The 19,478-nt window shown below is 37.0% G+C and overlaps 1 protein-coding gene across 1 annotated transcript in view; it reads right to left on the minus strand.

The window, feature by feature from the left end:
• LOC131971831 (dihydropyridine-sensitive L-type skeletal muscle calcium channel subunit alpha-1-like) overlaps positions 1 to 19,478 on the minus strand; it is a 40,451-nt gene that overhangs the window by 17,374 nt on the left and 3,599 nt on the right. The window contains exons 2-21 of the mRNA XM_059333463.1: positions 17,552 to 17,657; positions 12,062 to 12,201; positions 10,284 to 10,417; positions 9,994 to 10,146; positions 8,817 to 9,022; positions 7,989 to 8,092; positions 7,738 to 7,883; positions 7,189 to 7,267; positions 6,932 to 7,092; positions 5,987 to 6,212; positions 5,622 to 5,829; positions 5,354 to 5,474; positions 4,115 to 4,229; positions 3,929 to 4,028; positions 3,777 to 3,846; positions 2,737 to 2,869; positions 1,734 to 1,863; positions 1,587 to 1,646; positions 1,057 to 1,163; positions 113 to 200 (exon numbers count right to left, since the gene is read on the minus strand). Coding sequence (XP_059189446.1) covers positions 113 to 200; positions 1,057 to 1,163; positions 1,587 to 1,646; positions 1,734 to 1,863; positions 2,737 to 2,869; positions 3,777 to 3,846; positions 3,929 to 4,028; positions 4,115 to 4,229; positions 5,354 to 5,474; positions 5,622 to 5,829; positions 5,987 to 6,212; positions 6,932 to 7,092; positions 7,189 to 7,267; positions 7,738 to 7,883; positions 7,989 to 8,092; positions 8,817 to 9,022; positions 9,994 to 10,146; positions 10,284 to 10,417; positions 12,062 to 12,201; positions 17,552 to 17,657 — 2,587 coding nt within the window. The remainder of the gene's footprint in view (positions 1 to 112; positions 201 to 1,056; positions 1,164 to 1,586; positions 1,647 to 1,733; positions 1,864 to 2,736; positions 2,870 to 3,776; positions 3,847 to 3,928; positions 4,029 to 4,114; positions 4,230 to 5,353; positions 5,475 to 5,621; positions 5,830 to 5,986; positions 6,213 to 6,931; positions 7,093 to 7,188; positions 7,268 to 7,737; positions 7,884 to 7,988; positions 8,093 to 8,816; positions 9,023 to 9,993; positions 10,147 to 10,283; positions 10,418 to 12,061; positions 12,202 to 17,551; positions 17,658 to 19,478) is intronic.

Consider the following 19,478-nt stretch of genomic DNA (forward strand, 5'->3'; position numbering starts at 1 on the left):
ATTTAATTGTGTATATATATGTATGTATGTATGTATGTATGTATGTATATATATATACCGGTATATGTATATAAACATCCTCTACTCCATATACGCTTGTGTTGTGTTGTACCTTTAGGCCCTTGGCTCTGTTGATGGCTCTGAGAGGCCTCAGCACCCTCAGCACCCTGAGAATCTTCACCACAGAGATTGCACTGGATCTGTACACAACACGTGACAAAAGGCAGTCAAATTTGTAATTTAGGGAGAAAAAAACATTACGGATGTTCTATATCTAATACAGCATCTCCAATACCCAGAATGAGGCTTGTCTCACTTGCCAAAATGCCCCTAATTTGAATACGAGCCGTCCAGAGCAGGGTCTTTTTTCTCCCCTGAAGAAAAACTAGTTGCTGATTGGATAGAACGCTAAGCAGGATGTGAGGTAGTACTCTACACCATAACAACACGCGCCATTTGTAAAAGCTGGTGAAGCAGTGTTGCCAACTTAGCGACTTTGTTGCTATATTTAGCGACTTTTCAGACCCCCTTAGAGACTATTTTTCAAGAAAGCGACTGGAGACAAATCCAGTGACTTTTTCTGGTGTTATTGGAGACTTTTGGAGCTGCAGCTCGTTAAGAAGAGTAAGAACGGGTCAAAGCGGAACAGTCCTCCTGCAGCAGTCTCTCCCAGCTGCAGAGCCAGAGGGGATGTTAACCCCTTAGCATCCGGTCTGCAAATTGCTAACAGGCTAACAGTTAGCTCTGTAGCAGTACAGTGTGTATGTGCTGCTGCTGCAGGAGGTGTTCACTTAGCGATCTCTGTTTGTTTACAACAAGAACCGGACACTCTGTGCACAGTTAGTGATGCCGGTTAATTCACCATCACTATGTTTATGATCAGCTGAGACACTGTGCATAATTAGCCATGCTGCTTTGTTTATGATCAGCTGCTGACGTTGTGCACAGTTAGCGATGGCGGCCGCAGTTACGTCTCCCGTGTTTAGACTTTCCCGGTGGCCACTCTTCCCCCTAAAGGAAACACGGCTTATAATACATCTCATAATTTTTACTCACTCCATTCCCATAGAAAGCAGAGAGACTCCAACCACAATCAGATCCAGGATGTTGAAGGAGTTACGGCAGAAGGATCCTTCATGCATGAACGCTCCGTATACCGTCATCTGTCAATCAGACACATTATAGTCAAACACAAAAACAGGCTTATTGTGTAAAGTAAAAGTAAAAAGAGCATAAATCCACTCATTCCACCTTTTTTTGAGCTTATAAAATATTAAACTTAATATCTATTGAACTGTTGTTCTAGGACATTTTATAGACCAAATATTTAATCCATCAATTAAGAAAATGATTGACAGATTCATTGATTAGTGCCAGTTGCAGCCCTAATGTTGAAAATGTTAAGAGTTTATTTCTGCCATTACTGACACACAGATCACTGAGTTTAATGTTTGCAAGTCAGCTGTAAAAAAGTAGGTTTGCATAGATTCTTTCAGGTTCTGAATTTGGTATCTCAGTGGAACAAATGCTGCAAAGAAACCACCCTCACCCTTTAAACACAGTACATAAAATATAAAGTATGTTACCTTCAGTACAATCTCTATGGTGAACACAGTAGTGAAGACAATATCAGCATAGGCCAAGATCTGCAGGAGAAGCACAAAGCTGTTAGCAGATGTTGTCTTCTTTTACCAGATAATGTCACATGTGTAGGTGTGAGAACTGATGGTCACCTGGTTCCTGTAGGACTTGGGGTCGATGGGGTCCTCAGCTGCCAGGGAGATGGAGGAGAGCAGGATGAAGAGGAGGATTAAGTTGGTGAAGGAGGAGGCGTTGATGATCTTGTAGCACAGTTTACGGAACCTGCAACAAATATGTTGATATTGAGTTAAATCAAGTCACAGAGTTGTTGCCAAAATGGGAAGAGTTGTTGCCATAACGCGTAAACGTGCTCCATTTCTCAACCCACAGTTGTTTCATCAAGTAATGAAGCTGTTCATTGGTTTTATGTCATCTTGATTACTGATCAGTTGTTTCGTCTGCTGCATCCAACAGTTTTTTTAAACAGTTTAAAAGTGGCTCAAAAACAAGGCTGCAATAATGGTTCTTGGTTGTTCTCCAAGAAGTAGTGTTGGAGAAATGCATGGACGTCTCACCTGGTTAAGAGTCAAGGATAGACTATCTGCTAATGCTAATGCTAATCTGCTAAATATTTTTATAATAATATAATTTACCGCTCAAATACTCATTTTTATAACACTCAAGGGACAAATAGTGGACTGATTACTCTACCTCTACCTGAGACTGTTTCTTTGAAGTTGTCAGTATTTTATAGGTCGATTACGCTTTGAAACAGTCTTCCAGGTTGGTGAAATAAAGGGAAAGTCTGGTTTTAAAAGAAGATTAAGAATGTATTTGATTCGTATTCGAACACCTTAATTATATCGTCATTTTATTTGAGTGTGGTTGGGCTATGTAATACAAGACTAATGCTTTCTTTTTCTTTTCTTTTTTTCATTTTTATATATTTTTCTAATGACTTGAGTTTGTAATGCCTGTGATATTCTATTAAAAATTATTGTCTGGACACCAGGAAGACTAGCTGTCGTCTTGGCGTCAGCTAATTGGGATCCTTTTAAATAAACAATAAACAAATAAACTGTTGTGCTTGTCATGCAACAGCGTGAGAAAACACTGAAATATAACCACTCTAAGGTTGTGGTGTCTGGTTCCTACTTGTTCTGAGGGCCAAAAATGAAAAAGGAGCTGGCTTCAGGCAGCGGGACGGCTTCTTCCTTCAGCTGCAGGTCGGCCATCGGGCGGGGCCGAGGGCTGATGGGGATCTCAGGCTCCACCTCCTCGTCATCACCTGCCACGTGGAAGAAAAACAGACACAACATCATATAATGCAATGAGAAATTAACTTATTAGCCATCTTAGTCATCCTATATATATATATATGGGTCAATGACGTGATCTAACGCAGTCAGTTGGTGTAACCAGTATTTTTTTCCCCATAAAAATCTGATTATATACAGGAAAATAAATGTGAACTAAAATGAGAAAAAAATACAAACTTTAGAAAAAAAATGGTTGTATTTAGAATATGTTCTGCTCAATATTGACGAAATGTGTAAATGTATAAATACTAAACAAAATAATAATAATTTGATGTTTTTTAAAATGAAATAATTATATGTATAAGTCCCCTTAAATACAATGTAGGTAGATGAAGTATTTAATAGTTACACACAAAAGAAATTACAATAAAAATAGTTTTAAAAAATAATCATCAATCAAAATAATCATTAAGTAATAATAATTTATGTGCATTGGTATGTAGATAAATTCACACATGAAAATCAACTGTTTTCTTATGTACTATTCTTTTGTTGGTTTGTTTATTTATGGTCTTGAAAAAAATAAAAAAATAAGATTTCAATCAATTTCAAGAAAAACGATCCAGCAAATGAAATTAAACTTGTAGGAGTAAGGGAATCTAGACTGAATCCTCTCATAGACTTTATATGGTCGTCAGCAGAGTAGTGTGAAAAAAGCCTAACTTTAGACTGAGCTATAAACTGGCTCCGTCTAATAATAATGACGGCTTACTAAACTTAAACTGTAACATATCCAAGAAAGCAGCGCTGGTGATCTGCCAGTGAAATTAATATTCCATCAGTGACCTCCTTCTGCCACAACTACACCGCTGAGAAATGTCAGAGCTTTAAGAGGTCAAATGCAAAGAAAAAAGTAGAAGTTTAGACATTTATTACCTGGGAAGTCATCAGGTGGGAACGGATCTTTCACTTCATTGACGTTGGACTCAAACTCGTCAACTTTGAGCTGAAGAAACAAAGCAAAAAGCTGAATTAATACTTTATTCCCAAGAGTAAATATAAGATCTGACAGCAGAAACAGCGTGAACCTTTGCTGTAGTGGGCATGCCCTCCATCTTGGCTCTCTGATCCGCCAGTTTCTTCGCCATCCTCTCCCTCTCCTCATCCGTCTTGTCGGGCATTTTGGTCCTGGAACAAAGAGAAGTAGTAATAGTTTAGCTGTGAGGAGACAGAGCAGATCATTAATTGGATTAAATATTATTTTATTCTTTCACCTGCGCAGTTTTCTCTTCAGCTTCTCCTCGGCCTTTTCTTTCTGAGCTGAAGTCAAACTCTCAGCCTCCGCCAGGTTATCCACGGCGATGGCCAAGAACACATTGAGCAGGATATCTGATCGCACTGAGCTCAGGAAAAACAAAAACTAGATCGTTTTTTAACAATATTGTAATGTATATTAGTTTTAGCCAAACTTATGGCAGAGGTCAGTCAGGAGGCCACCACTCTGGTCCAGACTGAAGCCTCTTTCACACTTACACTAGTGCTCACCCAGAAAATGTCTGTGTTGTTTTACATGAAAACAAACTGAATCCAAAATATAGTAAAGACATTTACAAGGGTAGAAATAATCCTTTTTGATCTGTACAAATCTCCATCTTTATCTATAGATACTCAACCAGCCTGAGGAATGCTGGGCTTACACCGAAAGATTTTCCCAGTCCCAGACTAAAAACTAAAAGTCTTTAGTAAATCTACTCTTCTTAACGAGCCGTGGGGGCCGGCGACTCGTTAAGAAGAGTAAGAACGAGTCGAAGCGGCACATTCCTCCTGCAGCAGTCTCTCCCAGCTACAGAGCCAGAGGGGATGTTAACCCCTTATGGTGCAGTCTGCAAATTGCTAATAGGCTAACAGTTAGCTCTGTAGCAGTACAGTGTGTATGTGCTAACAGGCTAACAGTTAGCTCTGTAGCAGTACAGTGTGTATGTGCTGTTGCTGCAGGAGGTGTTCACTTAGCGATCTCTGTTTGTTTACAACAAGCACCAGACACTGTGCACAGTTAGTGATGCCGGTTAATTCACATCACTATGTTTATGATCAGGAGACGCTGTGCATAATTAGCCATGCTGCTTTGTTTATGATCAGCTGCTGACGTTGTGCACAGTTAGCGACGGCGACCACAGTTGCGTCTCTCGTGTTTAATCTGTGACGTCACGGTCGAAACTGTTGCTAAGCGTTTACGCGGCGGTCAAAAACTAAACGTCACCTCCAGAGTCTCTAAATCCCTCTGGAGGCCTTTTTGTAATGGAGACATTCAGAGTCAGCGGACATTGAGAGGGCGTGGCCACTTTTCCCCCTAGTGGAAACACGGCTATTTGAAGTAAGTGTATATGCAGGCAGAATGAAAAATATTAAAAAACAAACAAAATAGCCCCAAACTCCAAAGGGTGAACTAAGCGGTAGCATCTTTTTAGTCTCCTTAAATCCTAGATTACAATGTGAGTGTATGTGAAGGATACAGTTTCCACAGACGAAGAGGACAATAAAGTAAATGGCAACCAGGATCCCAGGAAAGACCGGCCCACCGTAGGCCATGATGCCGTTGTACATGATGGTGGTCCAGTCCTCTCCTGTTAGGACCTAAAAGTGTTAAAAAACAAACGATAACTTATTAATGTCAGATACGAAAGGATGCTGCTCCTGTGGATGCACTTAATTTACACAATGGATCTGAAATCGTTGCTCAGAGTTTAGAGTGTAGATCTAGGAATGAGAGTCTAAACTCACCTGGAACACGCTGATGAGGGCCTGGGGGAAGTTGTCAAAGTTACTACGTTTGGGTCTGTGGTCGGCGAAGTTAAACTTCCCTCCAAACACCTGCATGCCAAGGAGCGAGAAAATGACGATGAAGAGGAAGAGAAGAAGGAGCAAGGAGGCGATGGAGCGCACAGAGTTGAGGAGAGAGGCCACGAGGTTACTCAGAGAGGTCCAGTACCTGCAGAACAGGAAGAAGATTATATTATATTATTATATTAACCTGAACCCTGGAACGTTTCTTTAAAAGCTCACCAAAGATACACAGCTTATCAGAGAAAGAAATCACATTACTATTAATTTAATGCAACATGTTATTTTGAGGGGGCGTGGCTTACTTGGTGACTTTGAGGATCCTCAGCAGTCGGATGCACCTGAGCACAGAGAAACCCAGCGGAGCCACGGCTCCTGCAGAGAACATGATCATCTCCAGGATGCCACACAGCACCACGAAGAAGTCGAAGCGGTTGAACAGGGACATGAAGTATGCTCGGGGACCCAGAGCATACATCTTCACAAACATCTCTATGACAAACAGCACCAGCAGAACCCGACTGGCCACATCTGTTGGGAGGAGAGAGGAGAAGATGAAGAAGCTGGAAACAATTGAACTGATATAAAAAAAAAACCCCAACACATTAGGGCTGGGCGATATGGACCAAAATTCATATCACATTATATATTTAAGCTGAATATCGATATACGATAAATATCCTAATATTATATTTGCAAAGAGCAAATGTCAAGTCAAAGTCAAAGCCAAATATGATATTTCATAAGTAGTTTTATTGAAACCATTTATTTAAGTGAACATAAATACTGTATAACAACAGGAGAACCTTTTAAAAAAAATCAAAGCTCCAATGAAAAAATGTGATATGGAATTAGACCATATATATATCGATATAGTTCAATTTTCTTTCTTTCTTTTATATATAAATGCTGCCCTTACTAGGGTTAGTCATATTTAGTTCTTTTGTAATGTTCATTATTCTTTTCTCATATATATATATATATATATATATATATGCACACACACACACACACACACACACATATATATATATATATGAGAAAAGAATAATGAACATTACAAAAGAACTAAATATGACTAACCCTAGTAAGGGCAGCATTTATATATAAAAGAAAGAAAGAAAATTGAACTATATCGATGCATGCGATTTGGTCTAATTCCACATCACATTTTTTTTTTAAATCAATATATTTTTTTATATCGATATATCGCCCAGCCCTACAACACATGAATAATAAATGTACTAAACCTTGTAGGGCAGTGAGTGACTCTGACTGGTGGTGGTGCTCTGTTGCGATGGTCAGAGTGTTGAGGAGGACGAGGAACATCACCAACCAGTAGAATTTTTTACTTTTCACGTACACCAGACACTTCATCCTGAAGAAACGGTTCCAGCGACGCGCCAGGCGGCTAAACACAAAAACAACCCCAGCTTACTGAACCCAGTCTTTGTGAAACATGCATGTACTGTAAATATTCATACGTTTATAAAAACTGCAGACTCACTAGTAGTAGATGATTTTACTCTTCCCTTCCAGGCCGTACAGGCTGTCGCCATCAGAGTCGCTGGTTAGAGGGAGGAGTCCTGGCAGGAGGAGACATTTTTATTTTTTTTTAATTGATTTTCCTAATTTTGAACATAAAACATATCAGACACTACAGGCACCATGCACATATACAAGAACACGTTTACGTAAAAAGGTAATTTAAGTTGTATTAACAACTCAAAATGAAAAGTAGACAGATTTCCTTCTATTAAGAGCACTTCTATAACTTGCCCTCAGATAATCTGTTCTGGTTAAAATAATCAATAAATGGTTCACAAATTCTATAGAACTTTGTTTCCTGATTTTGAGTAAGAATCTTATTTTCTCCAGCTCTAAATGTCTCATAATTTCTGTGGAGAAGGACATTTTTACTTGGTTTCAACGATTTTTATTATGGAGCATGTCTTCAGAACTAATAAAGGTTTGTGGAGTGATTATCATGGCTTATTCATTTATAAACAAAGTATCTCTACATGTGAAGGGGAGTGAGATGGTTAATCGTGCTGACCTTTGCCCTCTCTGTCGGCGTCCAGGACTTCAGCGTGAGTGATCCACTCCATGTAGCCGTGCACGTCTTCATCCAGCTGCTGACGCTCTCGCAGCTTCTGAAACTCTCCACGCGACCGGGCCTTCTCTCGCTCTTTGGTAAACTCTCTGAGTGTAAAGAAGCAGCATGTAGGTTTTTTTTGGGGGGTTTTTTAGCGTGTGAAAGGCCAGATGGAGACAGTAAGAAAGGATAGAAGGTAGAGGTTGTCTTACCCACTGAGCACGCCCAGAACCAGATTGAGCACAAAGAAGGAACCCAGCAGGATGAGAGGAACAAAGTAGATCCAGGGCCATTCGTTCCCTATGGCATCATTCACCTGAAAGACAGCACATTCTGTTAGGTGAATATTATGATGATTGATGCGATGGGCAGAGCTGTCGCCACTCAGACTGTGGTCACAAACAGCACTTTGGATAAAATCTGGGATAGATTGACGGCCCTGGAAAAGCAACTGGATCGATCCGGAGACCAGTATGGACAATATGAACACTTTCGCCTAAGCCCAAATTCCAATCTTATCTTGCCTCCCCTAAACAGCCCTGGCTCAAGTCTGTTACTGGATAAAATTCCCCTGGATGTGCACTGCAGCAAGACAGATCTTCTCTACTTCCCCTGCCCCCTCAACCTCCTACATACACCTGGTGACTGTCTGCTGCTGTCTGGGGCCTAAGCAAAGCTGTCTCCATAGCAACTGCTATGTTATCGCTTTCCAGCGAGCTGAGACACAGACTGATTAGGTACTGGGCAAAGGCGGGTCTCAGGCTTACACACTCAAACTCTCAAACAGCTACAGATATGCAAACATACATACATTTATCTCTGTCCACCTCTGTCATATTGTATGTGTGTTTTAAGTATACATTTGGACGGGTTGATGGCTAATCTCGTTGTACTAGTACTTGTTACTCTGTGCAATTACAATAAAGGCTTCTGATCTGAGGTATACTTTGCAAAATAAATACTTAAAATGTAGATAAATGTCAGTGTTTTGGAGGCAAAAGCACAAATTCCCCACAAAGTGAAAAACACCAGTGACTGACCCAGTAGAGCACTTTGGTCCATCCCTCCATGGTGATGCACTGGAAGACTGTCAGCATGGCGAAGCCGATGTTATCAAAGTGGGTGATGCCGTTGTTGGGACCCTCCCAGTACGGCCGACACTCTGAGCCGTTGATAATGCAGCGCCGTCCGTTACCCGCCTGAGCACACGGAGCAGGCAGCTCAGCTTCTGCTGTAGCATAGATACCTGCAGGCAACGGAGAAAAGATGAAAATCAGTTTTTAGGGAATTGTTACTGCTAATATATTGACTATAAATGTAGCTGTTCAAGCTGTTTCAGGGTGTTTTTTTCCTTTTTAGTTGCAATATATAAAATCTATAAGTCCTTCAGCTTTGTCGAATCAACACAATCAGTGTGAACAACTGAAAAATGTCTTTTATGCAGAATACCAGATATGATGACATGAATCATAAGGAAAGAAAAAACGCAAGTTTAATTTCTCTGATGAATCCAGCCTGTCCTGTCCTCTCCTCTCAGCTTTGTGTAAACAATATATATAGTATAAAGGTCCTGCACCTCTATGGAATCTGCACAATCATGGCTAGAAGTGTGAACAACTCAAAAATATCCTTTGTGCAGAATAACAGTTATAATGACATAAATCACGACAATAGAAAAAAACGCAAGTTGATTTTATCGAATAAATTATTTTTAAAAAATTTGAATAGAATCAAATGTATATATATACAACGCTTTTTCAAGAGCCCACAAGTGTCATGAATATTGGAAAAAAATTGGGTCTCCACATGCTATACATATTGAGTTATTTCCATTTTTGCAAGCTCTCCTGTCCTCTCCTCTCAGCTCTGTGTAAACGGATTTTCAGTCAATATTTGTCACGTGTTTGTTCGTCTCAGCAGAATCAATCATGGCTTCACAGTGTCTCTGAGGAGCAGAATTTAATGTTTTTAACAGGATCTGGTTATTCCAAATGGTTTATTTTTAGCGATGTGTTAAATGAATAAAGTGATTTTGACAGAAATATCACAATTTTAAGCTTTGTGTTGGTTACTTTTTCTAATGGGAACTTTTGTAACATATCATCCGTTCAAGGAGTGTCTAAAAGTTCAAATTCCAACAATAATGCCAGTTTTTAAAGGTTCAATGGTGTGGTTCAGAGGGTTGAAACAGTAGCTGGTTGTGCCCTTCATTCACACCTGTGCCAGTGTAATAGCAGGTTTTATGCATTTTGCACTTGAAGAGCTCCAGTCCCATGATGGCGTAGATGGTGACCAGTAAGAAGACCAGCAGGGCGATGTGCAGCAGAGGCAGCATGGCTTTGAGGATGGAGTTCATCACCACCTGCAGACCTGGGTGAGAACAGTCAAACAGAGAAAGTCTCAGCAGTTTCTCCAGAAAGCTTTCTCCACACAAACAGAATTTCCACATGAATCACACAGTGTGACACAGGGCTGCAGTATGTTTGGGTTATAAAAGAGGGTCTTACTGGGGACTCCAGAGACGAGACGTAGGGGCCGCAGCACTCTGAAGGCTCTCAGGGCCTTCATGTCGAACCCCCCGCCCTTCTCCATTGGCACACCTGCTATCTTATTGATGGTATCCAATGCAAAGGTAAAGAGACTGGAGGGGGAAACAAAAGTCCAACCATAAGTGTCTACGAATACAAATACTAAAACTTTGTTTTCCACTGAGTGGAAATTCCTCTTTGGTTTCATCATAAACATGTCTCAAAACAAAAGAATAAATAGTAAAACAATAAAGAAAAAAAAATGTCAAGGATATAAAATAGCCTACAGCAATAACTGTACTTCACACATCACCCATTCAAGTACAAAATTTCATAAAAGCACACCACAGTACAAATCAAGTTTACAAATGTAGGTATAAGACCTGTCTACCTACTTTTATAAATTAGGCATGCAGCAGAAAGATCTTGCACTTTTGATGTTGGCCTACACTGCAAAAACATGAAGCCTACCAAGTATTTTCTTCTTATATCTAGCAATAGTGTCTTAATTATATTGTTTTGAGTATAATTTACCTACTGACCATAGCTTTAAGTGCTTATTAGTATTATTATGTGTTTATTTAATTATCTTATTGTTTCAAGACTTATTTTCAGGATTGACATCATGAGCTTTTTCATGCTTTTCAAACTTTTCAACTGTTGAATATCGTGAGTTTTTACCTAAAATATTGGCTCCAATTGAGAGTTTTAGTTGCATGTAGTTTGAATAATATTTTAAAAGCATTTTCTACCACCAAAACGTGCCGTTTCCTTCTTTCCTCTCCTCACGTTGAGCTGTATTTCTTTTCTTTCATCTCTGTCTTCCTGTCCTGTCCACCTCTGTCATATTGTATGTGTGTTTTATATGTTTTGGACGGGTTGATGGCAAATTTCGTTGTACTATTACTTGTTACTCTGTGCAATGACAAAAAAGGCTTCTGATTCACTTGGAAAAGTGAATGTGTTAAGTCCATTTTATTCCAATTAAAAAAAAAATTTATCAGAGAAATCAACTCTTTTTTTTAATGATTTATGTCATTATAACTGTGCTAGAGCTGCAGGACTTAACCCTCTGGAGTCCATCTATTTATTGAATATACACATGTTTAATTTACAGTAATAACTTTATTTATATATGATATGTAGACAAGCTGAGAAAGCCAGTTGAAACTGCAATTATAGGAGCTTTCACAGTGTGACATTTATGTTTCTAGACCATTTTTAAAATGTGAATTTTCTTTCTACAATGAAAACTATTACTATTGTTAATTTACATGCAAAAAGACTGTTTTATAGTTGTATTACTTATTATTTTTTCTTCTGTGTTGTGTGTATAAATAAAAATAAAAAAATAATAAAATAAAAAAAAAAATGGTACATTTCCATAGAAACCTGTGTCTTTTGTTTGTATTTTGGGTTCCTGGCAGCTTTATACTTTGTTAATTAAAATAAAATGAAAAATCTGACTGATAGCCAAGTTTGTGTGGAGAAAAAGGAGCCATGCATGTGATATAAGGACAGACTGAAAGATGCTAATCAGAGACAGAAATGAATGCAGAGGAAGTTGACGAATTTGAACCAAAATCTCCTGGACTTCAGAGGGTTATTATATTGCAATTAAATTCAAGGCCACAGTGAGTATCATGTAAAAAGAGTAAAAAAGAAAAGGCCCTGAAACAGCTTGTTGGAGCTCAGAGGGTTAAAAGGGAAGCTGTGGTGTAGATATATCTCCACCTGCAGCTCAGAGCTCATCTTACCCCATGAAGACGATGACAAAGTCCAATATGTTCCAACAGTTCCGTAAATAGGCGCCTTCATGGAACACGAGCCCGTACGCCACTATCTTCAGAAAGCACTCTAACGTGAATATGATCAGGAAGATGTACTCCAAACTCTCCTGCAGCAAGACACAAACACAATTACATTTTACAAAGATCACAACCTTCATGTTCTCTTCTCTGAGTCACTAAATGACAATTCTGGCATTTAAAGCACCTGCCAGGAGGAAAAGCTATTGATGTTGCTGGAATTAGATGAACTCATTAGCTTTTATAGCCTCTTTGTAGATTAAACACGACCTTAGAAGGTTTTTAAACAGATGGGAGTCACGTTATGATTAATGAAATGAGCTTTAACAAGCTTTGTCTGATGTCTTTTTGTCTAACACAAAGCAAACTGCTGCGACATGTTTTAAGTGCTTTGTTCAGATATTCTGTTTGCACGTCAGGCCCGAATATGTATTTTTATCATGAAGTTTTCAGAGACACAGAGCTGAGTATCATGTCTGTAGCCTTGTTACAACCACAGCACACTGGAAAAAATGTCTGTAGATTTTACAGTGAAAAACTGCTAAACCATGACAGTAAAAGACCGTAAAATGATAAATGGTTTTTTACGGTAAAATATGGAATAAAATGGCAATCTTAAACGTGAAATCAACAGTGCTGATATCGTTTTACCGTAGTATTACAAAAAGTTGCACCATATAAACATGGGAGACACAACTGTGCACAAAGTAAGCAGCTCATCATAAAGAAAGCAGCATGGCTAATTATGCACAGTGTCTCCACTGATCATAAACATAGTGATGGTGAATTAACCGGCATCACTAACTGTGCACAGAGTGTCCGGTGCTTGTTGTAAACAAACAGAGATCGCTAAGTGAACACCTCCTGCAGCAGCAGCACATACACACTGTACTGCTACAGAGCTAACTGTTAGCCTATTAGCAATCTTAGTAAATTAACATCCCCTCCGGCTCTGCAGCTGGGAGAGACTGCTGCAGGAGGACTGTGCCACTCCAAAAGTCTCCAATAACACCAGAAAAAGTCACTGGATTTGTCGCCAGTCGCTTTCTTGAAAAATAGTCTCTAAGGGGGTCTGAAAAGTCGCTAAATATAGCAACAAAGTTGCTAAGTTGGCAACACTGCTTCGCCGGCTTTTACAAATGGCGCGTGTTGTTGTCGTGGAGGGTACTACATCACATCCTGCTTAGCGTTCTATCCAATCAGTAACCAGGCTTTTTTCAGGGGAGAAAAAAGACCCTGCTCTTCTACAGGGACGAAAAAACTCCAGACAAAAGTCCGCTCCGACGGCTCATATTCAAAATAGGGGCGTTTTGGCGAGTGAGACCAGCCTCATTCCGGGTATTGGCCAGTAGTGGAAACAGCTTGTGGTTGTGGTGTGGTTGTGGTTACATGAGGCAACATCTGTGGACTCTCCTGTATGTATCTGCGTCAGTGGGGGGTGATGCTGCCTGGGTCGACCTACTTCTAACAGCACCAGTGGAGGGTGGGGGGGTGAAGCTAACCAGCTCTTCTTACAGCGTTCACCTCTGAGGAATGGCACAGTAAGAAGTAAGAAGGACTTAAGTCGTGTGAGTGGGCCAAAGCAAATATATTAAAGAAATGGGGTCAGGTTCAGGCCCAGGTGCCTGCACTGCAAAAAAGGTGTGTCTAAAAACAAAATGAAAACACTAAATCTGAGGGAAATGATCTTGCTGCATGGAAAGATAATTTCACTTGACAAGATTTCTTAAATTAAGATTATTAGAATTAGAAATAAGCATGTTGAACGCTTAAAATAAGAAATTAACTCTTAAAACAAGATAATTTAAAGCTGCAAGCAGCGATGAACTGGCCCGAGCAGAGTGACCTGACATGTTTCTTACCAAGATAAAAAAAAAACCTTTAGATTTGTAAGTGTTAGAAAATGTATCTTGTTTTAAGAGTTATTTTTTATTTTAAGCGTACAATATGCTTATTTCTAGATTTAATCATCTTAATTTATTAAATCTTGTCAAGTGAAATTATCTGTCCATGCAGCAAGATCATTTCCCTCAGATTTAGTGTTTTTATTTTGTTTTTAGACACACCTTTTTTTGCAGTGTGGTGTTATGGTCTTGAGGAGTCAGAGACTTGATATGTGGATTGGTGTCTCAGACATCCAGCTCAAATGTCAATATACATCACTTTCTCTCCCCCATCCTGCCAATATCTCTACACATCACTGGGTTAAAGCTGTCAATTTTGTTGGTTCCCAACTGATCACACTGCAAAAAAGGTGTGTCTAAAAACCAGATAAAAACACTAAATCTGAGGGAAATGATCTTGCTGCATGGACAGATAATTTACCTTGACAAGATTTCTTAAATTAAGATTATTAAATCTAGAAATAAGCATGTTGAACGCTTAAAATAAGAAAATAACTCTTAAAACAAGATAAATTATCTAACACTTCTAAATCTAAAGTTTTTTTTATCTTGGTAAGAAACAAATAATTGTCAGGTCACTCTGCTCGGGCCAGTTCATCGCTGCTTTAATTTATCTTGTTTTAACCCTTTGATGCACAACATATTGACATCTCTTCTAATGCACAACATGGGTGAACAATGACCCTCATTCATGTCCCATGTTATTTAATGCTGCTGTGTGTTTGTGCTCTATCTTTTGATATCAACTTTTTTTATGATTGAATATTCCAAGTATTCTTTAAATATCTTGTTTTTGATAACAACACATCATTATTTCCATTTTGCCTCTCATACTTTATGAAGAAAAATCGTTTTTGTATTATTACATAGCTAACTACTTGGCTAAGTAGCTTGCTAAGCTAAGTACATAGCCAAGAAGTTAGCTAAGTAGTTAGCTTAGCAAGAAACTTAGCCAAGAAGTAAGCTAAGTAGTTAGCTTAGCACGCTGCTTAGCTAAATACTTAGCCAAGAAGTTAACTAAGTATTTAGCTTAGCAAGCTACTTAGCTAAATACTTAGCCAAGAAGTTAGCTAAGTAGTTAGCTTAGCAAGCTACTTAGCTAAAAAATGGATATGTGTCATTTTTGACCCATGTTGTGCATTAGAAGAGCAGTGACACAAAAAGGGATTTTATTAAAAAAAATAATAAAGGAAAACATAAAATTAGGATGTATGATGATAAAAAACAAACTAATTGAGGAAAACCTGGAATACTGAATGATGAAAATAATTTATTGCAAAGATATAAACATAAAAACTAAGACCCAACTTTAGACCCATGTTGTGCATCAAAGCGTTAAGAGTTATTTCTTATTTTAAGCGTTCAACATGCTTATTTCTAGATTTAATAATCTTAATTTAAGAAATCTTGTGAAGTGAAATTATCTGTCCATGCAGCAAGATAATGTCCCTCAGATTTAGTGCTTTTATCTTGTTTTTAGACACACTTTTTTTTGCAGTGCAGGATGGGGGAGAGCAAGTGATGGCTGCTGTTGTATATTGACATTAGAGCTGGATGTCAGGCCTGTCAGAGACACTAATCCACATATCAAGTCTCTGACACCAGTGTCAATACAAATATCCAGACATCGGCAAGATGTGCACACTGAGCGAGAGCAAACATATATATTTTGTTCACCACAAACAGCACACACACACAGACGCTGTGATCATCTCCGGGTTGTATTCGATCAGTCGCCCACCTTAAACACACATCCACCTCCTCACAGCAGAGCAAACACACACCTGAGGCTGAAATATAATAACAGCTGTAAACATATCAGCAGCATACAGTGTTCAAACACCTGCCGTCAGATGGTTTACACTACTTTAACATGAGAGATGCATGAAGCAGCTGCCAGCTCAAACCCTCAGGCATCATATTTCTTTGATGTTTCCATATTTATTGTATCGTATATTTATTCTAAAAGTCTCCTTAGACAGGATGCTGCTTACTGTTCCAACAGGCTGCATTTTACAAATAGAAACTGACTGTTTTACATTAGAGCAGCAGCAGCAGCTGAGGAACGCAGGTTAGGAACTGTTTTTTGCTTTGAATCACAACTCACATATCTGTTGTTTTTCTGGTTTGTATCAGACATATTATGTACATAATATGTGTTTTTTATGTATGTTTTTTAATTAGTTTCTTCTTGTTTTTATCTTGACTGTGTGTATAATTTTATCTTTTTTTGTGAAGCGATTTTAAACTGTATTTTAAAGTGCTATACAAATGAAGTTATTATTATTATTATTATTGTTGTTGTTGTTGTTGTTGTTGTTGATGATGTATAAAACAAAATTATAAAAAACTAACTAAATTAAAGTCAAGAGAACCCTGATATTATTATTATTTATATTATTATTTATTGTTATTATTTATTATTATAATTATTTAATATTGTATTAATACAAGAATAAACAAAAAGATAAGCAAACCCTGACATTATTATTATTATTATTGTTAGTATTATTATTATTATTAATAATAATAATAATAATAATGATAACAATAATAATGATGTTGATGATGATGATGATGATGATGATGATGATGATGAGGGTTATTATTATCATTATTATTTTCATCATTATTGTTTTTTGCAAAAGGCCAAGCAAACCCTGATGTTATTATTATTATTATTATTATTATTATTATTATTATTATTATTATTATTATTATTATTATTATTATAGTGATGGCTATTATTTATTGTTATTATTCATTATTATAATTATTGTTGTATTCAACAACAACAACAAAATAAAATAAAATAAATAAATAAATAAATAGATAGATAGATAGATAAATAGATGGATAAATAAATAAAAGCCAAGCAAACCCTGACATTATTACTATTATTATTATAATAATGATGATGATGGTTATTATTTATTGTTGTTATTATTATTATTATTATTATTATTATTATTATTATAGTGAAAGTTATTATTTATTGTTATTCTTTTTATTATTATTATAATTATTGCTGTAATTAGCAAAACAACATAAATAAATAAATAAATAAAACCCAAACAAACCTTGTCAACTCATCCACTCACATGTAAGAAGCTCAGTTTTAAATGTTTGTATATTTCAACCAGTCTGGGAGCATTTCACTTCATAAATTCATAAAAACATCATGAAACATTTCTGCACCTAAAAAATATGACACACACATCATCACATCCCACATACTGATCGGTTAAATCCTGCCAAGTATAAACTAATGAACTAACAGCTCAGTTGTTTGGAGTCCAAATAAAGAAGGAGCTTGTGTGTGGAAGCATTTAAATGTGTCATGGCTCTCAGAGCGGTGACCAGCTGGGACTCTCAGATATAACGTGTCTTTAGTTTGAGGCTCAGAGCGCTCGAATCAATCTGGAAAACAGCTGCACAGTCATCGAGGCGTCATGGTGAAAAATACTGTTTCCCTTCATGTCTGAAGAGCCAAAAGCTGAGTCACACATCAAAGAGCAGCTTTGTGTTTACTCACCAGGCTTGTGTTGGTGTTGTTACTGTCTTCTTCAGGCATCGGCAGGAACACGGCCAGAGCGATGCAGTTTGCAAAGATGGTCAATAAAATGATGATTTCAAAGGTTCTGGGTTGGAAAAATCAGGATCATAACAACTGTGCATGATGATAATTTCCTTTCTTTTATACATACACTGTAAAAAATGTTTGTAGAAATTACAGTAAAACCATAGATTGTATATAAATATAAAACACTGCCAAATTACATCAGAAACAGGGCGTAAAATAAAAAATGTAATATCACCACATTAGACACTTTCAATAACCGTAAATCAAAAAATAGCACAAAACTTTTACTTTTGCTGACTACAGTACACTGTAAAAAAAAAGTCTGTTAAATTTTTGGTTAAAAAAAAATGTGGTTGCCGGAAAAAAAATACAGTGAATTTTCTACTGTAAGTTTAAATGTAAATATCTATAAAAACTGTAATTTAGACTGAAGAATCCCGTTATTTTAGGGTAATTGTTTCCTTGTGACATCAAGGTAATTTTCCATTAATTTTACATGAAAATGTTATATTTTTACAGTAAAACTGTGTTTTTTCTACAGTTTAAAAATGTTGTACTATTCCTTGATTTATGGTGATTAAAAACATCTACTACAGTGATATACAATTTTTAATTTCACGCCATATTTCTGATGCAATTTTACAGAGTTGCACTGTAATTTCTACAAACATTTTTTACAGTGTAGGAAGGCCACTCACTGTATGGCAACCACAGCTGCCAGTATTTTACTGTAAATTAAACAGATTTTTTTTACAGTGTATATTGTATTGTATTGTATAATGATTTCTATTGCTTTTATTGTCCTTAGTTGTTGTTGATTATGATTTTGTTTAAATTGTTTCTTGTTTGTTTTTTAATATGTAAAGTGTCTTTGAGTACCTTTTAAAGTACGATACAAACAAAATGTACTATTATTATTATTATTATTATTATTATTATTATTATTATTATTATTATTATTATTATTATATTTTAGTTCATGTGTGCACATGTCAAATAAACAGGCTACCAGTACTGTACTTGTATTTGTACTGTACTACATTTTAGGGGCACATTTTTTTACTTTTTACTCCACTACATTTAGCTGCCAGCCTTTTCAGGTCGAGATTTAACATAAAAAACATGATTAATGTAAAATGATCATGCATGTTATTAATTTAAAGCACTTAACAGTATATTACATGTCAAGTAAACAGGCTACCATTGGTGGAATGTAACAAAAGTACATTTTTTGAAGTACTTAAGTACAATTTTGAGGGAACTTAATCCTTAACTACATTTTGAGGCAAATATTGTACTTTTTTTTTGCTACACTCCATTTAGCTGCCAGCTTTAGTTACTTTTCAGGTCAAGATTAAAATTGAAATAATTAAATGATTACAGATTTAGAATTAAATGTAGTAGTTAAAATGAGCCCTAAGGACGTTAGTAAAATACTGATTTCGTCAATGCATCAAAGATAAAAATGCAATAATATATTTGGCCATTCTGCACAACAAGTACTTTTACTTTTGTTCCTTTAAGTACATTTTGATGCTGATACTTAGTAAGGTCTGAATGCAGGACTTTTACTTGTAGTGGAGTAATTCTGCAGTGTGGTATAAGTACTTGTACTTTACTGAATACTTCTCCCATCACTGCAGGCTGCTAACAAAAGACTTGTGTGGAAGGTCCCTTTAATTACTTTTTTGGTAATTTTGTGTCTTTTTTTTTTTTAGTAATTTTGTGTCTTTTTCTGTCATTTTGTGTCTTTTTTTTGTTGTAATTTTGTGTCTTTTTTTGGTCATTTTGATACCGCCTCCAGCGGCCCCCACATAATTTGAGTTTGAGACCCCTGTGCTAGAAGGTTAGTTTAATATATTGACAATTATGTCAGCTA

Source organism: Centropristis striata, chromosome 5 (assembly GCF_030273125.1).
Source record: "Centropristis striata isolate RG_2023a ecotype Rhode Island chromosome 5, C.striata_1.0, whole genome shotgun sequence".
Classification (NCBI taxonomy): domain Eukaryota; kingdom Metazoa; phylum Chordata; class Actinopteri; order Perciformes; family Serranidae; genus Centropristis; species Centropristis striata.